The sequence below is a fragment of the Pempheris klunzingeri genome, chromosome 9, assembly GCF_042242105.1.
Source record: "Pempheris klunzingeri isolate RE-2024b chromosome 9, fPemKlu1.hap1, whole genome shotgun sequence".
NCBI lineage: Eukaryota > Metazoa > Chordata > Actinopteri > Acropomatiformes > Pempheridae > Pempheris > Pempheris klunzingeri.
Genome location: NC_092020.1, coordinates 5117277 through 5142746, shown reverse-complemented (window position 1 = coordinate 5142746; position 25470 = coordinate 5117277). Strand labels below are relative to the sequence as shown.

Genomic DNA, 25470 nt, shown 5'->3' with positions numbered 1-25470 from the left:
ACAAGCGACTCCTCGGCTCAGCGCTCTTTAATGACTTTCTGGTGGCTGCAGCCTTCTTTTATTTCTCCTAAATGTATGAAAATGTATGCAAATTTAAATCAAGCTTAACCTGGGAGCTCGAGCAATATATTTAATGGAATTTCAAACCAATAAGGAGACTGGGACGCAGTCTTCTAATGGCAAATATAATTACGCAGCTACGTTGGCTCTCAGATATGCAGATAGACCTTTTTCATCTCTGAGAGGACCTGATGAGATTCTTAAAGACTGGAAGTATGAGCGTGTAGTGCGTGAGGACACGTTTACTTCCCTTAATAATGATGACATTTTAGGTCGTAAATATGTCCGATGAACTCACGAGTCCATGTGTGGCAGCAAAGGGTTGGCTGTCATTGAAACGTTACATTTTGAACACCTTATTTAAACCTCGTTTTAAATATTCAATTGTATTTATAGGCCCATGACATTCGTTATTCTTGTCTGGCCAAACTGGGTTTGGATAGTAAACGTCCTGTGCGTAAAGTGCGTAAAGCACTTTTGCGTAAACACTAGCTTGAGAAGCCATAAACATCTGAGGAAGTATTCTCTAAAAGTTAATAATTAGCAGTGAGAGCTGCTCTTGGTTTGATTATATCCTTCTAAATTAAGTGCTGGCACGTCTAACAAATGCCATTGCGCTTTAATCTCCTCCTTCGCACGCGTTCAAGGGTGACAGGAGCAGCAATAAACTCGTGCGTAAATCAGTTGGAAACTTTAATTAATAAACAGGAACTGCGCTCCACGCGCACATCGCTCCACAGCCAGACCCACTGGACCAGCATTCCGACTCACTTCCGGTTCGACAGCCTGTAACCCTTTGCCGTCCGCTGCTCCGCTTCCAGAGGAGGAGGGTTCCGGTGTCTGCGCCGTCATTGGTCGACACGCGTCGTCACTGCGTCGCAGTCGGTCTGTGAGTGGTGGTGCAGGCTGTCAGTCAGCGCCAGGCTGCTGCCGAGGCTCCAGAGAGAGGGAGATGTCAGAGGCTGAGCTGCTCCCTCGCTTCAGTAGCACTAGTGGGGTTCAGCAGCCAGCATGGCCACAGCTGCCTCCAGCCCCTACACCCTGCTCAGCTCCAGTCCCATGATCCACCCGGACAGCCAGGCCATGCAGCCTGCTAGCCCCTACAGAGGACACCAGAAACTCCTCCAGAGCGACTACTTGCAGAGCGTCCAGAGCAACGGACACCCCCTCGGGCACCAGTGGGCGAGCAGCCTGTCGGAGGGCAGCCCCTGGTCGGCCTCCATGGAGCAGCAGGACGTAAAACCAGGCCGAGAGGACTTGCAGCTTGGTATCATCCATCACCGCTCCCCGCACGTAGCGCATCACTCCCCTCATCACAACAACCATGGAAACCACCCGGGAGCCTGGGGAACTCCGGTGTCCCACAACTCCTCCATCACCAGCGGGCAGCAGATCAACATCTACTCCCAGACGGGCTTCACTGTCAACGGCATGCTGGACCACGGTGGCCTCACACCCCCTCCCAACCCGCAGGGCCAAGGCATGCACCCGGGCCTCAGGGACACACTCAGCCCCGAGCACAGCGACCTCGGCGGGCACCACTGCCACGACCACTCCGACGAGGAGACGCCGACTTCGGACGAGCTGGAGCACTTTGCCAAGCAGTTCAAACAGCGGAGGATCAAGCTGGGCTTTACGCAGGCGGACGTGGGTTTGGCTCTGGGCACGCTGTACGGTAACGTCTTTTCCCAAACCACCATCTGCAGGTTCGAGGCTCTGCAGCTGAGCTTTAAAAACATGTGCAAACTAAAGCCGCTGCTGAACAAGTGGCTGGAGGAGGCAGACTCGACCACAGGCAGCTCTAGCAGTATAGACAAGATAGCAGCTCAGGGGAGGAAGAGGAAGAAGCGGACGTCCATCGAGGTCAGCGTCAAGGGGGTTCTGGAGACGCACTTTCTCAAGTGTCCCAAACCCTCCGCGCAGGAGATCACCTCGCTGGCGGACTCGCTGCAGCTGGAGAAGGAGGTGGTGCGCGTGTGGTTCTGCAACCGGAGGCAGAAGGAGAAGCGCATGACGCCGCCTGGAGAGCCGCCGCCGCACGAGGGACCCTATTCTCACAGCGGGAGCGCGGGAGACGCCTCCTCGTGCCACGATCTCTGACCGAAGCACCGGGAGGAATCCCCCCGGTGCAGACTCTAGAGCGCAGGGGCGCGCGGTGGCACCTCCCGGCCCCCGCGCCCGTCCCGGTACAGACTCCTCCAGATGCCTCCAGCACTGAAACACGACAATAACAATAACAGAGATACCTGCTCAGCCTTCGTCATTTTCTGACTGTCATGAGGGCATTATTCTACAGCGGCATATCAAACGTCACATTTCAGATCACCTTTGGAGCCCGCCAAATTATTTTCTACATCACGGATATAAATACAAAATGTGCCTAATAACCTGCCAGCGCCTTTGGTTCGTGTCACCACTTCTCATCAGCTCGATAATAATGATAAGATGGGACTGATGTGTTTCTTCTCATTTGTTCGGGCTTCTCTCACTTTGCTTCTGTTGTGCGATCAGCGGAGGGAAACAAATAATAAGAATAATATCACTGTTCGTAATTGATTTGTTGCAGCACCAGAGGCCATTTTACAGTCCACCCCACGCTTCCCTCGGGCTTATACCATGCTTTAGTTCTCACCATATTTACAGTCATTATTTTGTAACATACTCGTAGCAGATCTGTAATTATTTTTGCATATGCAAATATAGGCCCTCATTCCAGTCGTAGAGGTATTGCTACCAACATAATAGCACTTGGAGGGTTTTTTTTATTGAATCCCTCCCTTATGGCCTGTAGCTTATGAAGCCACACACAGTTACAGCTAGCCTATTTATAAATCCATGCATTTGATTTCAATCATCTTCGACCATATAAACTGTGTGGACTCTGAAACAGAGCCGAGAATAGAAAGAGGGGTTGACGACGCTATACACCTGCCTATAATTTTATTGTACGTTCAGTATCAAAATTTTATAATCTTAAATACTCCTGTTATTGGTTTATTTCTTAAGTATTTTTTTGAATATTGTACAGTTTTATATATTACCCTTTTGAAGTCATTAATTTAAACAAATGCTCTTAGTTATTCATGCACTTAATTAGCAATGTAAAATAATTAAAAAAAAAACAAAAAAACAACAACAATATTTTCAGTAAGATTGAACTGTTTCGGCGGTTTTATTCCAAATTTCGATGACAACTCAAGTAATTATTTATTTTCAGTATAAAGCTTGTATTATGTTTTGAAATAAACTATGTATGTTGTAATAAACAATTTCTTGCTACAACTGTTCACTGTCTAAAACAGAATTGAACTTCTGATGAATGAGTATTTAATATTCAGAAGTAGGTGTAAAATCATACAAAATTATTGTTATTATTATTATTATTATTATGATTATTATACTAGTCAAAGCAATAATTAACATGTATGATTCATTTTCTTTATTCAGTATTCCTTATTCATTTTTATATATTTTTTAAATGGGTTGAATTTAAATTCTGACTATTTGTAATTATGCTGATGAGAATTTAATGCTCCATATATATATATATATATATATATATATATTTATACACAACAGTACAGCTGTGCTTAAGCAGCATAACCTTCACTTGGCTTCAATGTCATGTCAAAAGGCAACTTTTCCCAACTTTTTCACCTCACTGACAGCTGTAAAACATCCAGTGGTTCAGCAGGACCTTGGCTGCAGGTCTGCAGGCTTTACGGATCACAGCAAACTGAGACGCTTTCTCCAGCAGTTCCACTGAAATGTTATTGTCCGGGCCCTCTGCCCTCCTCAATCAGACATGCGTGATTTATCGCCTGGGCCGCTGGGCCTGACAGCAAAACACAATGACACGCACACACACAAACACACACACTTAGACACACACACACACACTTAGACACACACAATCAGAAGCAGATGAATCTCATTTCAAAGACTACAGCTGCGTATAATTGGCCATGCAAGGGCAAAATAGAGTTATATTCCTAAAAAGGAAAAAAGAAATCACAATGCCTTAAAAATAATTTGAGGATGGTTTGGAAATAAGTCGGCCTATAGATGCAGGGCTGTTTAAATGATTCAAAAATAGAGCTGGAGAGGGAGAGTGACGGAGGGGAGAGAGGAGAGGAGAGGAGAGGAGGAGAGGCGGAAGGGTGCTAGGCCTTGCCTTGAAATGGAGAGCCTGACTGGAATACTAATGCCTCTGAATTTATGCATCTCCTCAGTCTGCAGCTCTGAGAGGGGGGTGGGGGAGACAGAGAGGGAGAGAGAGAGAGAAAAGGGTGTGAGGGTGGAGGTGAAAGGGGGCGGTTATGTAGAAGAAGAGAAAAGTAAAACCATGCCTGATTGATTCCATCCATCTATTTTAGTTTGAAATAATCCCTGATTTCTGGGAGGTGTGTGTGTGTGTGTGTGTGTGTGTGTGTGGGGTGGGTGGGGGGGTGGGGGTACTGGCCCTGGGTGGAAGAGGAGCCAGCAGCCGAGCAAACAAGCAAAAGCAAGCCAAGGTCCAGAGCAGCACTGCAGTATCCTTGAGCTTCTTCCACCTTCAGCCACTGCTCCAGCGTGGAGATGCTGAAAAGCCTTTAAAGAGTAACTGACACCTCCACGTAAATAATTCACCAGTGGAAAAATGACTGACTAGGGGAAATGTGTGAAGGACAGTTTGAAAAATATAACAGGTGCGAGATGAAAGCACATTTCAGAGGTATAAAATGATGAACTTGAGGTAATTATTTTCCTAACATGCCTGAGGTCAGATGACTCGGCTGTGCACCAGCAGATAATTGAGCCTCTGAATCAGATCCCGAGTAAGAGCGGACTGATCATCAGGCGGGTCGGCAACAATGGAGAAGCAGAGGTAGTGACTTGTGTATTAGCAGTTTGGAGGATGAGCGGTTTGTTTACTGGCAGGGGATAATGGGAGTCTGACTCACACCTTTTTCATAATTGCATCTCATCTGAAACCTTCTGTTCTCTTTGAATTCACTCTGTATCCTGTTTCAAAGACTTTGGTTGAAAGTTAAGAAGTCAAAAGTGTACAAAAAAGAAGAGAAAAAAAGTGGTCACCAAATTCTTCTAAATAAATTGTTTTCCAAAGCTTTTATTAATAGTGTTATTTTTTCCCCCCGGGGTTTTTAAGAAAAAATACATCTCTGAAGGTCAAAAAAGTAAAATAAAACACAGCAGGATGAGGGAACAGTAACTTAAAAGCAGAGCAGCAGACACTTTCTGAGAAAGCATTAAAAAAGTATGAGGCACTGATGTAATGTTTGCAGTAAAACTGGCATGGCTGGAGGTCAGAGAGAGGACATTCGACATCACATATCTCTTCAGTTGGGAGGGGGGGCAGAGGGTTGCAGTCTAGATGGTGTATGGAGAACACAGACAGCAAGCAAACAGCAACCCACATGAGAGGATTCATACATGGGAGTAATCAATGTGGGCTGCTGGTCGGCCGCATGGCTGTGGGACAACACTGTCTCATCCTTTCCTTTGAGTGTCGCAAATCATCGACTGAACATCGCTACCTTTGTTTGTCTCCCTCCACCCATGAGGTAATTGTGAGGTCATAAATGTGTTTTCACACCTCGTCTGTCAGGCGACTACAGGTCTGATCTGTCTTCATACTGGTTGTTCTGTTGTGTTATAACTTCTCTGTGTCTTAAAGCGGTGCTTCCAACCTTTTTTTGGCTTGTGAGAACAGAGCTCCGTGACCTCCACGATCAGCTGCATACTGCATGTCTACCAGCCAAGGACTTTAGTTTTCTTGTTTAGCTTGAATACTCTTTAGCCCTTAAACATGTAAAAATCCAGTAATTCAAAAGAAAAGCAGAGATTAGAGGAAATGTGCAGTATAACATGCATGACATACAGAAAGGACAATAAAAATAACTCAAAATAATAATATAAACTTGTATTTAATATATGAACAACTAAAAGTGAAGAAAATATTTTCTATTATTTTGGATTATAGCTCATAATGCTGAAGACAAATCATGTAATCTATTACAGTAGCATTTCATCACTGAGCTGTGTTACCTTTAGGAAAATATAATTCCTAACAAGATATTCTGTGGAAACCAAACTCCCTTATAAAAATGGCTATTTTTAGAATCCAAAGTTCCAATACTTCTAGAAGTCAATATGCTTAAGTAGTAGTATAGTAAAATCACAGAAGAGGATCAGGCACACAGGGCTTTGCTGTTGCCAACACATTCAGTAGATGCAGACAAGACGTCCGGTTAACAGATGATAAACCATTGAAAAGTACATCCCGACTCCAGAGCAGTACCAGACTAGTCTTCTGGCTCAGTGCTGAGAGCTAAACCTTCCTGTATTGACACTCGGTGTCTGGTGCAGCCAGACTTTACTTTGCTTTGGAATGACTTTGACTTTTTTGGGGGAATTTGAATTGTATAAACACATTTTTTGGCAATGCTTTCCCCACTTGTTGCAGGGGGCATTCACACACTGATCCATCACATTTTTGGTGCATTTGTGCTCATAATTGAAAACACAAGCAGCCACGCGACCGCTGGACACCGACATGACTTCACCAGTGAATTTGCCCAAAGCTGATGAGTGATCACTGGAGGGCAGAGGACCTCTGTTGGTAATGACAGTGAGCGAGAGGACAGAATCGAAACTGTAGCAGAGAGCAGAGAGAGGGAAGCGGAGTGGACTGGGACGGAGTGTAGAAGTAAAAGAAGACTAAAGACGCAAGAACCTGCAATATCATTAATCATATAACGTAAAATCAATTTCACATCCTCAGATCTGGGAGGGCGGGGCGGTCTCAGCTGCAGTTTGTAGGGGGGGCGGGGGTGTAAGATATACAGCACATCCAGCCAAGGTGATCCCAACGTGAAAATCCATAGGAATCATCATGAAACTAGATATTAAAGAAGTTCTGTGTTGCTGCTGGTTAAATAAAAAAATGGTTTCTCACCCCCATTGATCACTGCGAGCTCTCAGAAACCTGGTAGCTCTAATTTTTATGTTCAGTCACTGACAATTAATTGTAGAAATGGTGTCAGTAGAACAGCTGCCTCTGTGATCTCATTGTTCCTCTCAGTTGAGGCTGTGGCATCCATGTCTTTGCAATTACTTTGACAATTAAAAGCGTATTAAGGTTGTGCCATATGATAGCTCCATTAAGGAGCACAGGAGCCCTGAGTGACACGTACAGTTTGTTATTTTGAGGCCGACACTCCTGCAAACTTTGATGTGGCGCTAAATGGTCGCACGTGGCTGCACACCTGCAGTTAAGAGGTCTTATTTCAAAAACTACAGAGCCAAGTGGCACGCTCTGTGTTTAGAAAGGAGCTTTCACCACCCCACTTACCCTGCCAGCATCACACACACACACACACACACACACACACACACACACACACACGAATAAGTGATATATGTGAGAAGAGAAAGGCCTGTTTATGGGGCTGAGAGAGTAAATCACTGTGTCTGATATCTTCATTTGAGACAGAGGGCTGATCACTGCTCGTCCTGCTTGTTCCACATTAACTCATTATCACACACGCTCACTCCATTAATTCTCGTGCTTTTATTAGCAGCAAGAGTGGATACACACACATACACACACACACACACACATATGAACACACAGTGGACCGATGACAAGCACTGCCTCTACCTCATCTGACAGCTAATGGCTTCATTAGGAGCAGCGTGTTAATTGGGTGACTGTGGGGAGACGCTCGTTAATGAGGATAAATAGATTCACACCTGAGCGGGGCGCTACCCAGCCACAGCAGCACTGTGGGAACTCTGGATGACGAGCAAATGTGGACTGCAACTATGACTGCAGCACCTGTCCCTTTTTTTTTACTTCCTCTCAGCCTAAACACAGTAGTGTTTTCCTTGCCAGGCAGACTTATTAGCCAAGTGGTTGATTAGCACCAGGAGGCCAAAACAAAGAGCAGTATGTCAAAACAATTAGCCCCACTGTTTACCTCTCAGCTCCCAGGCTGATGAGAAAATGCACCTAATCCGGCAGAGAGAGAGAGAGAGAAGATGGACATGGAGTCAGCTCAGACAGTTGCAGAAAAAGGACAACAGCTGGTCTATAGGCCAGTGTGTGTGTGTGTGTGTGTGTGTGTGTGCATTGATGGGAGCAGTCCTCATGCCTCAATCCATCTGCTTTGCTGCCTAGATCTCCATCCTGTGCTGTCTGGTCATGACAGCTCTGACACACACAGACACAATTCTCTTTACACACCACTGCTTAGGGGAGCTCATACTCTCAGGGGAGCGGGGGGTTGGACAGACAAAATGGAAGCAGGCGAGAGTGATCATTTACATAAGGGTAGGACACAGACCCGCTGAGGGACGCTGTGTGTTCAACAGCCATATAACTTCCCATGGACTGGACAGTGTTACCACCTAGCGGCAGCTAAGGTGCTTTGCATCTCATTTCTGTTTACTGTGGAGGAACACAAAGGGAAATAGGTGCTTGGGATGTGGTCATCATTTTAGTCTGTTCACATAAATTCTAAAAACAGACTTTCTCACCAGCCTTTCAATCTTTTCGCTAATTTGGGGTTAAAGCTGCACTCATTTATATTTTTTTGTAACAATGGATCAAATTGCCTACATGCAATGTGAAAGTGCCCATTCTTGGTGACAAACTCTTAGAGAATTATCACCCAACTTTGTGAAGCATTTTACTATCTTTTAACAAACTGTTTTGGTTTTAGAGTCTGCAGCTTTAATGTTTGGGTTCACTCTTTAAAGCTCTCATCAACCTTATTTTAAAGTGACAGCAGGCAGCTGTTTTTACTGAAAGGCCTCTGAAATACCGTCTGTATGCTGCCTGCTCGGCACCGAGTGGGGTACAAGGTTAGCCACTAGATGGTGAACATAGTGCAGCATTTAGCAGCTACAAAGCCAGCTGACAGAAACCATGAGATTATTGGGCCTACATTTGCCAGGGGGACAAAGACACGACTGCCAATGAATGCTAGTGTTGCTCCGTATCACCTGGATGTGAAAATAGGCAATTGTTTGCTAACAAGTTCACCATATGACCTCTATACGGGGATGATATGTCAGGGTTGTGCTTACATCTTGTTCCCCTCCCCCTAAGTGGCTAAAAAACATTCAATTAATTCTGCTTTAATTTGCTGAGGTTGTGAGATTTCTGCTGCCACCCCAAGACAGTGAGTGAGATTGGATATCTCAACGTGTGGCTGAATACTGAGAAAAAAGCAGAACTTTCAGCACGGCTGGAGGGAAGTGAGGAATAGCTTTGCTCTGTTATTTCTAGTGAACCAACCTGTCATAGTGAGATTATAAAACCCTTGAAAGAAGACATCACACAATCTTATTCTTCCAAGCTAAAAGTGGGACTCATAAGCAATAAAGCACATCCCAGTTCAACTCAATACACTCAGGGGCTCTGCTGCTACATCCTTACTTGTAGCTTATAACGGCTAATGTTAGCAAACGTATAGGTATTGCTGTCTAATTCACATTATTCAGTCACTTTGCTGGCTCCATAGCTGTTTGCTGTTGTTACACACAGATGAATATTTCAGTGGTTTTACCAGAATGTCAAAGATGAATTTCTGCCGCTCCAAAACTGAATTTGAACTCAAATGTGTGATCCTGTCATCGCAGCTTGTGAACACAATCTTGGCTGTTCAGCTAAAATTTCATGGTCTGTTTAACTGATGATTGGCTTGAATTCATTCTTAGTTACACTGTTTTTGCCTCAAACTAGCACCACCAGAGTACTAGTCAGGCGTTTGTGCTAGAACAAAGCAGCTCAGTCCACACTGGATGCATGTCAATAATGATCTTTAATGTCAATATATACAGAACTTGAAAGAAAAATAGAATCTTAAAAATCAAATGAAATAAATACAATATCATACAATTTCCACAATGTCTTTTTGAAGAGATATCCATGGAAATTTTTTTTGTTTTTTTTAATATTCAGCCTCTCTGGTTCGACGGGGTGCGTCCCATCCCCCCCAGAAATCCCTACAGCTCCCCCACATGCTCTTCATCATCATCATCTTCATTATACTTATTTATATATATTTTTTTGCAAACTAGAATTTACGTTATCGTTACCACTTTGTTTCACCTTCAAACTCTAGACGTTATCTTTTGTCCATCTGCAGCTTATTTTACCTCTTTTGATACATTGTTAGCATCACAAAGTAACATGAGTCAGACGGTGAATTAAAGGGAAAAGAAACACAGGTTCGGTCCACGCACGCGCTTATGCTTCCAAAAGTGCTGGCACATGATTTTGGTCGTGAGTGACTTTTTAAATCCGCCACAAGCAGAATCGAATATTTTTTTATTTCTAATAGAGGAAACAGTCTTCTAATGTCCCTCAGTCAACATCATCCTGCCAACACTCTCACACATAAACCATCGTTTCATTTAGAAGGAAAGGAGTTAAGAGAGCAAAAGCAAATGAGGGAAGGAGAAAGAACTGAAGAGGAGGAGGAGGAGGAGGATGGCAGAGCGGAGATGAAGAGCAGTGGGGAGGGGGGCACAGTTTACCGAAGCAGCCTTGAATCAGCCAATCACAGTGAAGAGAGAACATCAGCTGGTGCGTTTCTTCCCCACGCGAGGAAGAAAGAATGAAAGGCGAGGAGGGCAAGTGCATATGAAAGCTGTGGAAATAAATACAAGTCTGTCTCCGCAGCAGTAACAGATATGTGAGTTTCCCCTCTTCCTCTTCAGCTGACTTCTTCACAATGCAACCTCGTCCAGTGAGTGTGCGTGTTATGTGTATGCGTGCATATGTCGGGTGTGTCAAATAAATAGATTAAAAAAGGGAGACAGTAGGTCTGACTGGCCAGTACTTCGGTCTGTGTGCACGCACATCTGTGTGTTTGCCTATGAGAGTCTGACTGAGAGCGAGGTCAAAACTGGAGGGCGAGCGGTGTGTGTGTGTCTACATGTCTGTCGAGGTGAGTTTCTTCATACTGCGTCTCTGGGCTAGACTGGACGCTGCCACCGGCTCCAACACCGGCTGACTTGTCTTCTGGCTCAGTGCTGAGTAGGTGGCGGCCATGGCTCCCTGGAAAACACAAATAAACAATTTGTTTGACTTAGATATACAATTCTGGCTCTCATGGTATTCTATTACCACTTTGTCGGTGTGATACAGCCCATTTGTTTGCCAGGCCCAGCACGGACGTTTGTATATTTTCCCCAAGAGCTAGTGAAGGAGATCCGTTCTTCAGTTTTTTGCTACCAAACAAGGATGTGAGGCAGAACAACATTGTATTACACTACATTTGTTCATCTAGTATCCAGAGGTGCTTCAGAAACATGTCATTCATTATCTAAAACTCTGCAGAATGAGGGCAGCAGGGCATTTTCACGATGTCAGATATATCTTAAAAAAGGAGGAAAAAATATTACATCATCAAAATTACAAGAAAATATCAACGGCCATTACAACTTCCTGCCTCAACTCTTCACTGTTATTATCTTTTAAGAGCAAACACGCATAAAAACATCCAAAATACAAGCTTTATGTAGCCGTACGCTGTACGGTTGCTTGGTACCATAAATAAAAAACAGCTGAAGAGTAAAACTGGTGGAACATCCAGTTAGCGGTGGCTCTGACAGAAAAGCTGTGAAAACCTGACAAGAGTTCAAGCAAGGGACTTGTTATGGGTACGCAAGCAACACCTCATGATGGCAGAGGTGTCCAGTGGGGCGCTTCAGTACAAATAATCTTGTCAAGTCTTGAATCGTATGTGCGAGAGAGGAGAGGAGCTGGAATGGGTTACTGACAGCAGTGGGATCCATGACTAACAACAGGATGACGAGTCTGCAGTCAGCAACACCAAATTTCAGACTGACGAGTGGAAAAATGATGCATGCTCACTGTGACGCTGATAGAAAAGTAAAATGTGATGTGACTGAATGTTTTCAACATAATTGTACCGTCTGGTGGTGGTGGTGGGTTAGTTAACCTACAGGAAACACTGAATACTGTTGCCACCTAGCTGCATCCCTTAATGGTGCTACTATCTTTGGAGAATGTGCAAATGTCACAATGCATTCAACTTCCTCCACAGACATGACAGAGACCTTATTTATGCTGCTGGCTCACAGTCTTCACAGTTTTGGACAGAAGGTGCCCTGGGAAAGATCAGTGACGGCACTGAGGAGGTTTTTTAGGGTGATCTGCTGAGGGTAAACAGGACTGAGAGACTGCCAGTTGTTGAGGCGGTGAAGAGAGAAACGAGCCACAAGGTGAAACTCTCAATTTACCGTTGATCTTCGGTCTGATCCTCACCTACGATCGCAGGCTTTGGATCACAGACAGAAGCTGATGCCTGTGCGGGATGCCTGACCTCTCTTTGCAGGCCTGGGTGAGAAGTTTGGCTATTTCAGAGTGCCTCTATATACAGCCGCTGAGATTAAGTGAGGTTGACTTGGGTGCTTGGTAAGGATGCTGCCCAGACAAGCTCTCTGCAGGGGGTTCTAAGAACAACTGATCCCTCACAGGGAGACGAGGGAAGTGAGAGGACAAAAGGACGACCAGGCTGCTCTATTGTGCCGTTTTTACTGTGACTTTTTGTGCCTTTAAGTAGGGTCGAGTTGAGTTGGTCCTCATACCTTTTATAAATGGAATATGTCTGAAAGCTTCCAGTTCACAATTTGTGATGTGTGCCGATGTTTTGACGTTGCCATCCACTGAAGTTCCTTTCTTTCTTTTTTTTTTGTTATCTACTCTTTTCATCCCATCTGTCCTTTCTATTCTAAACTTCATGTTTGAAAAAAACACACAAAATGATTCATCAGTTTTGAAAAGTGAACGCTGTTATCAGTCGCCTAGCAACAGCATTCGTATGACCTAAACCACTTGAGCGCCAAACGTAACGTGCACTCGACTTCTTGTGTCGAAAATACAGAAGTGTCTGACTTAACGTGGCGAGATAAGATAGAAGGGCGGAAACATCTGCTCTGCTGGATCTGGTATTAGCAATAGATGAGATTAGAAGTGGATGAGTCACCAAGGATAAGGCCCACTTCTATATGTCAAGGGGCGCTGAGAGGGTATGACATCATGTTGACGAGTTCAGACCCTCTTCTGGTCTGGAGAGATGATGTGCTTCCATGTTTAGAAACACTATAAGAAGTGGAGAACAGTTTGAGTGCCCACAGGCACAAACACATGTGAGACCACATATCCCAGCTCTGAGGTACGACTAGCCCCTAAATTCTACCATCAGCTAGCAAAAGACTTGAAGACATTTGGCATGACTGCCCGTGCCAGGGAGTTTCTGTGTCTTTATCATGTTGTTACTCGGGAGGATGTACACTCACCTTGACGAGGTGTGGTGCATCATGGCGTGTGAGCTGGAAGTGTGGTAGCGTGTCTCTGCAGGTGATCCAGGAGTGCTTTAGAACCTGCTCTGCTGTGTATCGCTGGTGAGGGTCCACATGGAGCATATGCGACAGCAGGTCCTGGAACATAAAACAACACCCTGTCTTAAAAAGATGTAGAGGAAAGAACTGAAGCTCAAGTTTCCTCACAATGCAAGGTTATTTATTGTTTTGTCATAAACAGGGCGGTCTGATGTCTGATAAACTCACAATTTATCTCAATTAAACACATGTATGACAAAGAAGCTGCCTTCGGTGTTCAGTCATCAGTTTTCCAGTCAGATTTTAATCACACTACCGCTGCAGAGTCACAGAATGAAATAGGCTCAAATGTAAATATTACAGCTAACAAGTGCATCCAGTTGATGAAGCAAAAACAAGCATTCAATAGACGTCACAAAATTCATTAGTATCACACTTTGGAAATATGCTTTAATGTCTGCCGCCAGTGAGAAGCAACAAAGCGTCAGTGTGCGTACCTTTGAGGTGTCTGATACAGTATCCCAGTTGCCTCCTGTCAACGAGAACTTTCCAGATCCTATCCGGAGAAGAATCTCCTCTGGTGTGTCGTTTGGCCCATTAGCAAACGGCGTGTACCTGACGGGGAGATAAAAAGCAGAGCTTAGGACGACACATGATCATATCACGCTGTAATTGAACAGATCATTAATACAACTATCTGAAAGCAGAAATAGAAAATAAAAAAAAAAGCTCTGGCAAAGTGACAAGTGACAAAAGCACTGATGTTTGGCCCCTCTTTTGAGCTTCATCTTTTTGAGGCATTAGACTAGTTGAGAAATACGGACACGTCACTACTAATTATTTCCTCCTACACTGAAGCCAAACTGTCCAACAGTGTTTCCTGAGTGCGGTCTTACCCTGCCAACATGGTATACAGTAGAACTCCAAGACTCCATATATCACAGGCTGCGTCATAGCCTTGCCGCATTAGTACCTGGACCCACACAAAGACAGAGACAAACCATTAGAGATGCATACCGACTATGGGAATTAAGAAAAGCTCTTCACTCTCTCTCTTCTATCCTCTCACCCTCGTCGCTCTTTGTCCATATGTCTTAATTGTATCTTTTAGGTATCAAATTTTAACATTCCTTCTAGCTCTTTGTTCTTTTCCATCATTTTTCTCACCTCTGGTGCCACAAAGTTGGCGGTGTAACAGGGGGTGAGAAGCAGGCCGTTGCCTCCTCGAAGCTGCTTGGCGAAGCCAAAGTCACAGATCCTGATGGAGTCGGGATTTCCCGAGTCGTCCATATACAGGATGTTACTGGGCTTCAGGTCTCGGTGTACCACCTGGCAAGGAGGAGGAGGAGGAGGAGACATTAGAGAGGAAGATGTCTTCTCTTCACTTGCACTCATGTGTGTACTGAAGTGCTTCCTCACCCCTTGGCAGTGGAGGTAGTCAACAGTCTTGGTGATGGTGTAGAGCACAGCACTGGCCTCTCTCTCGGAGAAAAACTTCTGCCTGAGGATCTTGTCGAGCAGCTCCCCTCCCTTCATCAGCTCCGTCACCAGGTATACATACCTGCCCTCATCATACACCTGATACACACACAGGCCTGGGTGAAGTAACTAATAACATAACCATCATGAAATGCTCACACACAAATGTTACTGACGTCTTTCAGAGTGATGATGTTGGGATGCTGTCCATATCGCATCAGGATTTCGATCTCTTCAGAGGGGTCCCTCTTAATTTTGTCTATAATCTGAGACACACGGAAACACAGATATGAGGAGTCATTTACACCAATGCGTCGCTGCTACAAACATCTCAGCTGCATTAGTAGATGTCACTGGACAGTAAGTGTTGAGAAGTTGCTGTAATATGGCTTCAGCTGCTGAAGCTGTGCTGCCCTCTGCTGGTCCGTTGGCAACACTAACCACATTTGACATGCTTAATCAATTTTCAGCAATTTCATACACTCGAAGGTTCAGGGGCTTTTATGAACTCACATTCTGGAGACACCAACATATGAAAAATGTCCAACCAGACTACAGTCAAACTATTTATTCATTTAGTTCCCCAGGAATTCAAAAGCCACAGAAAATGCACATGTGTGTGTTGGATTGTGCTACCTTCACAGCATAGTCCATGGCGGAGACTCGGTGTACACAGCGTTTACAAATGGAGTAGGAGCCGACCCCTATGTCCTCCTGCAGCTCGTACAGATCAGAGAACTTGGCTGAGCCCCCGTGCATCTGGAAGGACAAGACAGATGGACTGTGACATTACATACAAGTGTTCCAGTAAAACCAGCAGCTTCTGCCCGTCACGGCCTGTGTCTGGATATTTGATGTGACGACTCAAAAAAAAAAAAAAACACCACAATGTCACTACAGCCCACAGAAGTGTGTTGTACTTCGGACCATCCTGGTGCTGTGAGTGTTCCCACAGCATTTGCTTTAACACTTTTTTTTCACAAATATGCCAGCGTAGAACGTCGGTGAGAATGTTATTACATATTCAGCAGTCAAACTGTCATAGCAGATTTACCGCCATTGTAGTAGTGGCTTCCTGTTCACACATCACATAGGGGTGGCAAAACGCGGTCATATCATCAGTTACGGGCATAAACTGAGCCATGCTGAGTGTGGGGAGGACAACGTGTGTGGTGCAGGTCTGAAGTGGATAATTAAAAGGTGACAGATGAAGTTTCTTAGTTTCTGCCGTCATGTCACTCAATTTAATGTCCAATTTTAATTCCACAACGATGTACAGCAATAGACGATTTTAGCTGACTAGATTTGTCAGCTGAAATGTGCCAATTGTTCAGCAACAGGTATAGATGTGCTAACTGCAGTGTTTGCCAGGGTGCTGCCTGCGAGAAGATAACTGTGTGAAGCTCCACAGTAAAAGTAGTAGACACTTCTGATCGGCTTCACGTTGCAAAATTACACACCTACTATTTGAGATAAACTGAACTATTCATTAACTTTGGTGCACCAACTGGGCTTCATACAAAAGCTAAAGAGGAAAACAATACCCCTGTGTGACCTTCATGTGTATAAGTTAATATGGTAATAATTAACCTGTGTAAAGATGATGTGTGTTCACCTGAACTATAGGGAGTATGCTGAGCAGCGGGGAGCTCTTGTTCTCATCCATTGGGGCTGGAGCAACAAAACTGAAGCCTTTGAAGAGCTGGTGGGCGTTAGCACTGGGAGGGATACCTGGGGAGTCTAAATATACAAAGATAATAGAAAAAAAAGAAAATTAGACATATGAACATACAAACACCCACTACGTTTTGGAGTTACTTCTTGTAGTCAGTGCTCAGTTGCAGTTTCCATGGCTGCAGGAGTGGCTGTTGCTTTTAAGTTCAAAAGAATGTGAACAGAGCGTGTGTGTGTGTGTGTGTGTGGGCGTAGATTTACCTTTAGGCGTTTTAGCGGTGAACTCTGGGTCAAAGCAGAACGTGTCATCTGGTTTACCTGCTGCAGGCTTGAATGGGGGCTGGAGCTCTCTCCTGTACAGTTTCTGGGGAGGATGCAAGTGCACACATGAGGAAAACACACATACGTGTTAGAAATGAAACCACACCACCGGCTGTTTGGAGTGTGTGAGCATATGTGAAAGAGAAGTCAAGACCCCTCCCAGATTAACCCCCTCCCATGCCTCTACAGCCTGGTGCAGCCAATAACGTCCTGCTGGCTCTTAAACAGTCACACAGGGCTATTAGTGCACACACAGTGAGAACTGGCCCTCTGCCCAGACACACACACACACACACACACACACACACACACACACACACACACACACAAACATGGCTGGCGTGGCCAAAACTGATGGCCAGCAGTCACCAAGCCAACCGTTTGTTAGGTGTGAATCCTCGACAGAAGCGGTTACATGTGTGTGTGTGTGTGTGTGTGCGTGTGCGAAATGAGAGGGTGTGTGTGTGTATATGCGCTCACATTCCAGTCGATGGTGGAAAAGAAAGCGTGGCGTTTGATCTCCTCTACTCCGTCTGGTCCGGCCCCTAAAGACACAGATCACTCTGGTTCAGTTAACCTGGCAGACTCGTTTTTATTGTTTTTCAGAGGATCAACGCGTTCACACATATTTCTCTCAGTGGTTTTTCAGCATGTGATTTCAGTGGATGCCAAAATGTTAACAAGTACAAGCCAAGATAGTAGTGCAATGACATTTTCTTTTATCCTAACAGGTCTACACACACACACACATAGAAAAGAAACGCACACAATCAGCTTTAATGTAACCTACCTAGTCTGTTAGCAGGGTTGCGTTTAAACAGCATTCTCAGCAAACTCTGGGCTTCCAAACTTAGGAACTGGGGCATTCCCAGCTTAGCTCTGGAGGGCAGAAAACAGCACAAGGCTACAGGTGAGTATAGACAAACAGAAAAGCTACAGTTGATTATTACTTTCAAACCTTAGCTCACTTCTGTCATACTTTGAGTGTCCTAATCGTGCAGCGCATAATAACTCACTTGAGAATCATGTTCATGGTCTCGTTGCGGTCTTTCCCTTGGAACGGTAATGTCCCCGTTAGCATCTCAAACTGCAAACACACAATGAAAGAAATAGGATGTAATCCGCATGCTTTTGATTCTAGACAGTTCATATGAATGTGAAAGCACAAAAGATGAAGCAGGGTGGGTGGAGGTTAGCGTGAGCTTGTGTACCATAAGAACTCCCAGAGACCACCAGTCCGCACTCTGCGTGTGTCCTCTCCTGTTGACCACCTCAGGGGCCATATACTCCACCGTACCACAGAAGGAATAAGCCTTCTTATCAGCATCTACTGACTCTTTACTCAAGCCAAAGTCTGCACAACAGCAAAGCAAAACAGCCACGGTCACATCTAGCTATTATACCATGCACAACTTTTATTCTTGGAGGTGAGGGTAAAAAAAACAACAACACAAAAATAGCTGAAGAGGAAAATCAGCCAAAGGACAAAACAGGGTCATACATCTATTAACAGTAAGTCATGTAATGTGAAACAGCTTAACTACAGGCTGTTAACCTGATCAGACTGTATGAAATTCCATAAATGGTTTTACAACATGTGCATTATATTTACTTGACTTTAAATCAAAAACATACCTGTTAACTTTATGTGTCCAGCTTCATCAAGTAAGATGCTGGAAGATAAGAACAGTTTTTCCGTGAAGTTGAGCTCAAACGATTCTCCAAGTTAACAATGATGACAGGATAGAAGTCATCGCATGCCTTTGTTTTCTGCTTAAAAATCACAAGTGCTACAGGTTTCAAATAGACTGCTGAGTATGAGAAAATAACAGATCAGCGTCCTCCATTTAAAGCCAAACTGGACTTATCCAGTCATGGATTCTGAAACTATTCAGGACAAGGGCGAGCCTGGACTAAAATCACTTTTATGAAACGTGCTCGTATTGGTTTGTGCCTCTTGTAGCATCGTTTTTAGGTCTTTGGGATCTACATTCATACAGCCAAAACTCATCTCAGTCATACACCATTTTACTACAGTCAGTATGGAGAGGGAGGAAGTAAAAGAGAGGGGACTGGACACGACCTTATTGATCTTATGGTTATTCAGTAGAAATGAGAACAGCGGAAACCGCTTATAGTGATCACGCTTGCAGTGAACGATGATTTACATGGAGCAAAAAGCTTGGGACAGAATCATTCCTACGCAAATGCTGTTAAATAATTTGCTTCTAGTCATCAAGTAGTGCGCTTGTAGTGTTCATTTGGGTCATTTCATATATGACAATACACATACAACAAGCATTTAAAACTACAGTTAAATGTATTCCCATGGTGCCTTGCAGTAACCTGTTTACCTGATTACTTTTTACTTTTTTGGCTTTTTCCGTCATGATTTCAATGAAAAACTTAGTCTCCTCAAAGCTTTTCACAAATACTAAAAACGACAGCATGCAGCAGCTAAAAATGTTGTCAGGAAACTTCACGTAGTTGACTATAAACACCGAGCAACAGTCACGGCTGTTGGTGACCGAGACAGAGAAGGAGTGTGATGGGGAAAGTACACGTGGTTCATCCTAATCAAGTGGGTTGATAATGCCTGGCTATGTATCACGAATGATGTGGTACATGCCAAAGCTGTCCGTTATATTACTTTATATTCAGGTAATACATAAAGACATTTCAATTAGGTGGTGATCTGGAAGAAAACCATCTGTAATAACCCCAACAGATGTGATCACTAGAAGCTGTTTTCACTGTAGAAACATTCATCATTTCTAAGCAGAGTAATGTTTTGAAACGAAGAGCAATGCCTTTTGAATGAGCACTAATACGGGAGGCGAAGGGCCAAATATCTACCGAAGAACCAAAGACAGACTACAGCTGCGCAGGTCCTTTGTGAGTTGGAAGCTGATTGTGGGGTTTGAGTGTGAAGGGTCAAAGGTGGAGGAGAGGTCTAGGATTCATACTTCTCTGGCTTGAGATCTCTGTAAACTATGCCCAGGTTGTGCAGATGGTCGAGGGCCAGGGCCAGCTCTGCAAGGTAGAATTTCACATCTTCCTCTGTAAACATAACCTGATAAGAACTGGACAAATTTACTCTCTGAACTCAGAAGAGGAGAGAAATTCAGCAGCACAGAAAAACTTCAATATTAAGCTTTAGTTACCACAAACAGAGAAAACAGAGTATCATTATTGTCACAATATCAACATTTCAAATAGGTTACACGATTCAGCAAGCTGTTGATTTGACATTGCCAGCAGCGATCGCTTTGATTCTGAGACATGCTTTCAACACAAGGTCTATCTAGAGAACAATCACACATTGTTTCAGTTCCCTGAAAACATTTGAAAAGAGCTGATCTGAGCCTCTAACTGACAAGCGGCTGATGATCTAAAAGCGAATAAAGATTCCAAGAAAAGCACTCATGTTTCCATGAGGAATTCAAGTCATAATTTGAATTTTTTTTAAGAGCAAACAGAAAACAGGACAGACTAATGACTTGGCAGTACTTCTGCTCTTATAAAATAAAATACTTTTGCATACTAAATTTGCACCTGTTCCATTTGTATCTGCCATCTTAACAGTTCCTTAGGGGTTTTTAAAAGAACATTAGGGCATATGTTGATAGGATTTACACAAACACTAAGGGATCAAAAGAAAAACGTGAATAAAAAGGGCATGTCGTACTTTTCCTTTCAGGCAGAAAAATAACAGATACAAAAGGTGCAAAGAAGCTTTAAGTATAATATGATGTAAGGCAACAGGAAGTCAGCTTACCTCTTTGGATAAGCGCGTGAATACATCCCCTCCCCTGAGAAAGTCCAGTATTAAATACAGTTTCCCTTCTGTCTGAAAGGCTGGGAGACAAGGAAACAAGTAAACTACCGGCAAGCTAATCATATTGTCCTCTCAGCAGAGACACCCTTGTGTTTGGGTAACAAGGTGACACGTGTAGATGGTGATACTGATATGATGACAGAATAAAAAGGAGATATCAGCTTGATCCTTTGTTTTTATGTGGATTGTGGCAATCTTGTCAGTTGAAAATCAAGTCAACAATGAACTTGACCAATTTGGGCTAATTCCTGATCAATAACCACGTAATAGCACTCAAAATATTGTGATAAATGATGTTTGCGATGATGCCTCCGATTGGAACATGAAGATGCACATAAGCAGCTTATCCCTAATTGAAACTGTGATGTAATCTGTATGATCACATAATGGATATATATAAAATCGCCTGCATTCTATGTAAATAAGAGCGTTTCTCTTACCGTAGTGCAATTTCACTATGAAGGGGTGATTGACCTCCACTAAAATGTCTCTTTCCATCTTAGTGCGAACTCTGTCCCTGACTGGAGAGACAAAGCAGGGAGGGACAGTGAGAGGGGGAAATTCAACACTGAGGACAGAACATACTGGATGATGATTAACAGTATAGCGTTTTGTGTGGATGTGGATTGAAAACAAATTTGCGTTACCTTTCAAAGATGCCTTTTTTAGAACTTTCATTGCATATAACTGACCAGCATCTGGACCCACGATCTTCCTGACGAGAAATACCTGAGAAAACAGGTGAAATTTAGACGCTTAAAGAAAAATGCACTGACAGACACGTGCGATTGGCCTGCTGCGTTTCCTCACCTTGCCAAACGAGCCCTGGCCGAGGACTTTGAGCAGTTCAAACTGAGATGGATCGGCTTTCTCGCAGCCCTCTTTCACATGGTGGGTGATAGGAATCTCCTTATATGTCCCTTCATCCTACACACAGAGTCGTTATTAGACATCCACACCAGACGGCAGATATGTCATCCTACGTGCACACACACACACACGCACACACTCCAAGACCTCAAACCCATCATTACTTACACAGTGTGAGAAAGACTCTCCCTCCTCCATGGGCTCGTCCATGATCTCATGCCCATTGACCTGCAGCCAAACCAACAAGTTTAATCAGAGGAGTCGGGAACAGTAAACACGTTCACAAAGCTTGTTCATCCTTGTTTTCAGCTGAGCAGGACTGTGACTGCAGCTGCTGCACGCCCACATGTATGATGGAAGATTCAACAGATGAAATCAGTGAGTCACATGAAATAACAGCGTGTTATCACTTTTCCAACTGCAGCTCTGTTTGTTGTCAAACAGTATGGAGTCCATACTCTGAGCCCATGCAGCTGTCCAGCTTTCATCCCATCCCTATAAAGCCCCTCATTATTAGCATTCTAGCTTAATCCCCAGCCAGTGCAAAAACAACATGTCTGACTGGCTCTGAGAGTCTGATGTTTGCTAGGGCTGCAGTCAGCATTCAGCCTCTTGAGGACTAACTAGGGTCCAGCTCTTTGGGTTGATGGTGGTGGCAAAGGATGCTGTTTTATTTTATTTTTTTTTAAATAACAACAGATAGACATGCTTTCCTCTACTCCCAGTCACATTCAGGAGTCTGTTCTATGCCTCTCTTTTGTTCATTTAAGTATCAGTCTGCCGTGATGTTTTCAGATCTCAGCATCTGCAAGGAAATCAAACAATACACTGACCGCTATGACAATACAAAGGTCTACACATTTCATTTCTGTGCTGAAGCTCAGCCTGCATGATGTATTCAGTCCAGTGTGTTTGCGTGTTGAATTCCATCAAGCCTCTGAAGAGGGGGGATGAGTCATAGCACTACGCAAGCCCACTCAGTGGGTGGAGCCACCGACATGCTCTCACATACATCCTCAGAACAGAGGCCAACAAACCACTTTCCAATATCTAAGCTCTCCAGTTTAACACTAACAGCACACACATTCAAATCAGCCAAGATATCTACGGGACAGCGCAGGACATATGACAGATAAATGTCAAAATATGAGCCTTGGTGCATCTCTTCAGTGTTACATCCAGGCTAGCCAAAGCCAGGGCAGTGCATGTGTCATAATTCACACATACATTTTCACTCCCACCTTTGCTGTGGCTCATCGCGGCTTGTAACAGAGTGCAGCCTACACTCGCAGCCCAACCAGGCGAGCCTTTTGCAGCCGTTTGAGAAGATGTCTGACAGCCACGCAGAATATCATCCCCAACAACCACTGACACTCTCATGCAACGCTTTGATTAAACATTATCTTCAACGGCAAAATTGACAGAGAGTGGATTAAAGGACCAGCATCATCACAAGCCCAGTTTAAGTGGCTAATCTTAATGTTTACGTCTGTGCTTCTGTTATCTTGGCAGCTTTCACAGGAGCGGCATTCAGTGGACACTAGATTAAAGTGCTTGTTTGTAGCAAGAGATTAAGAACTTTCTGAAACATAATATCAGGGGCATATTATTTAATGAGCTATTTAACATTTCTTTGTACCCAGGAGGAGAGTTTAGTTTAGAAGCATGGGGCAGATCAGAAGTGTATGTTGTTGTGCTGGCTTTAAAACAGCCACACAGACAGTTTGGACTGTAGGTGTGAAAGACTGCAAAGAATCCCGGAGATGGAGAGGTTTAGGATGTCAGCTCAGCTTAGCTGCACATGAAAAAAACATCCCATCCATGGGGCACATGCAAAAACAGAGTCAACCTTTCCCCAGATAGCATTTTGAGAGGTCATAAAAGGCATTGTTAGTTTCCCTAAACTAGTAATAACTAGTAGGCTAACTCATCACCCATTAAGACTTCCCTGATGATGAGGAGCCCGGTGGATGTAGCATGTAGCGGTCTTTAAAATCTCAGCTACACGTCGCTAATGCTGTTTATATACACCCGGTTGTGTAGATTAATAGTCGCACCAAATTATGAGTAATTACGCTGTTTACAAGCCTAAAAATCACAGCTATCAAGAGCATCACTCCTTTCATTTCATTTGTGCTACTACCAAGCGAGCCCTCAGGTCTGCTCGTCAAACTGAACCCCGCTAACGTTAAACTTTGGACTAATGTAACGTTGCTGAAATGTTTCACTGCCTTACATTAGACACATAAAACACTTTACCAGCTCTTCCATTAACCGGCCGGAGGAGGTCGAATAGAAACTTGTCTCCCAAGTTTCCAAGCCTGCAATCTGTCAGCTAGCAAGCTAGCTGGGCGCTAATGCTACATACGCTAAGCTAGCTACGAAGCAAACTCCTCTTGAGAAGTGTAAATAAACAAAAGCTTAAAGGAGGTCGTGTGTCACCGGATAAAGAGCCCGTTCTCTGTGCCGAACAACGGGCGGCGGCGAAAGCCCGGACGGGTGGCTACCAAACTAACAAACCCGGACAGAGCAACAAAAATAAACATTTAACCAGCTGTTAGCATTAGCTAGCGTGTTAGCATGCATCACGGTGCGATGCAGGTCGTGACGCGAATTTCAGCTCTACCCAGCCTCTCAGGGCGAGCTAACTTAACGGGACAGCACGAACCGAACACAATCCCAAGCGAATTAATATGCAAAACACGCATTTGTCAACTCACCTCACTACTAACGCTGTTTACCTCCATCTTGTGCCAGGATTCCTCTCCAAGTCTAAGGCATCGTAGTCCACCTAGACCCCCGCTCCACGTTGCATGTCTTCCCCTCTGTGGAAGTCCGGCTGTGCTGCTTTGATGATCAGACGCAAGCTGTGTGGCTGCGGACCGCTATCGGGACGGGATCGGGGGGTCGGTGCGGGGAACAGTTGTTGTTGATGACTGGACCATACGCTCGCCGAGAGCACCGCTACCCTGCCATAGATGCGAATATGGCGGCTATCGTGGTACCTGGTCGTCAGTGAATGAGAGTTTATTGACGTATTTATGACGCAATTCAGTTAAGGATTTCCCCCGTCCAAACCAAAGCAGCGGATCTGGAGATTGAGGGGAGGGGGAGAGAGAGAGAGCGAGAGAGAGAGAGAGAGAGAGAGAGAGAGGACGTGGGGAGGGGGACTTCATGCTGTGTGACATGCAGCGTGCGGCATGCATGCATCCGGGTGATGGGACTGAGAATAGCCACTGTTATAGTACCAGACAAGGAGTTTGATTTATGGTTGACGCAGGACAACATGGGAGAGCAAAACAGACGTCTCGTGTGGTGATCCATAATCTAAGTCTCTGATCTTAAGGGTGTAAATTGAATGCAGTTTCATAAGCCTGTCCATCCTGGTCCAAGAGGAAGTAAGAGGCTTAAAGCTCATCCACTTTCTCTCCAGCTCTTTCTCTCTCTCTCTCTCTCTCTCTCTCTCTCTCACCCCTAAGTCTTTGAGTGGTGAGGTATTAGATGTACACAGCATGTGTTTGTTTATACATTGTCACAACTTCTGTTTCAAAATTCAACAGTTTGGGTCACCACGGACATAATCTTGAAGTTAGATCTCAGTCTGTGCCAGATTTCGGTTCAAATGTGTTACCTCCCCAATGGGTACAAGCCCAGTCAGTGCCATCACAGTTATTGAACAATAATCATGTTTGGATCTTATGACTGGAATCTGGACGATGATGGAAATGTAAACTTCTACAAAACAATCAGCCCAAACTGTATGAACCAGATTCTATTAAATGATCTGTGGTGTTTTTCTACACCTGCCGTAAACTGATCTAACTATCTGATGTATAAGAAAAGTGTCA

General features: G+C 44.3%; 2 protein-coding genes across 4 annotated transcripts; one reads left to right on the top strand and one right to left on the bottom strand.

Moving 5' to 3' along the window:
- Nucleotides 1-1071: 1071 nt before the first annotated feature.
- On the top strand, nt 1072-2160 carry LOC139207393 (POU domain, class 3, transcription factor 4-like). Its single transcript, XM_070837100.1, has one exon. The coding sequence runs from the start codon at nt 1072-1074 to the stop codon at nt 2158-2160; it is 1089 nt and encodes a 362-aa protein (XP_070693201.1).
- Nucleotides 2161-9882: 7722 nt separating this feature from the next.
- rps6kal (ribosomal protein S6 kinase a, like) lies at nt 9883-24622 on the bottom strand. Of its 3 annotated transcripts, none has more exons than XM_070836482.1 (22): nt 24343-24622; nt 21791-21850; nt 21563-21679; nt 21400-21481; nt 21193-21273; nt 20693-20772; nt 19881-19987; nt 18550-18587; nt 18126-18268; nt 17931-18001; nt 17705-17793; nt 17395-17459; nt 16855-16957; nt 16535-16659; nt 15556-15678; nt 15096-15185; nt 14860-15018; nt 14608-14769; nt 14337-14413; nt 13938-14055; nt 13399-13539; nt 9883-11131 (listed from the first exon to the last, which is right to left on the bottom strand). In XM_070836482.1, the coding sequence occupies exons 1-22, from the start codon at nt 24367-24369 to the stop codon at nt 11006-11008; spliced, it is 2184 nt and encodes a 727-aa protein (XP_070692583.1). In that variant the 5' UTR covers nt 24370-24622; the 3' UTR covers nt 9883-11005. The 3 variants fall into 3 exon arrangements, with proteins under 3 accessions (XP_070692583.1, XP_070692584.1, XP_070692585.1); XM_070836483.1 differs by having other exon boundaries at nt 24364-24622; XM_070836484.1 differs by lacking the exons at nt 21400-21481; nt 21563-21679; nt 21791-21850; nt 24343-24622 and having other exon boundaries at nt 19881-19997; nt 21193-21275.
- Nucleotides 24623-25470: the final 848 nt, after the last annotated feature.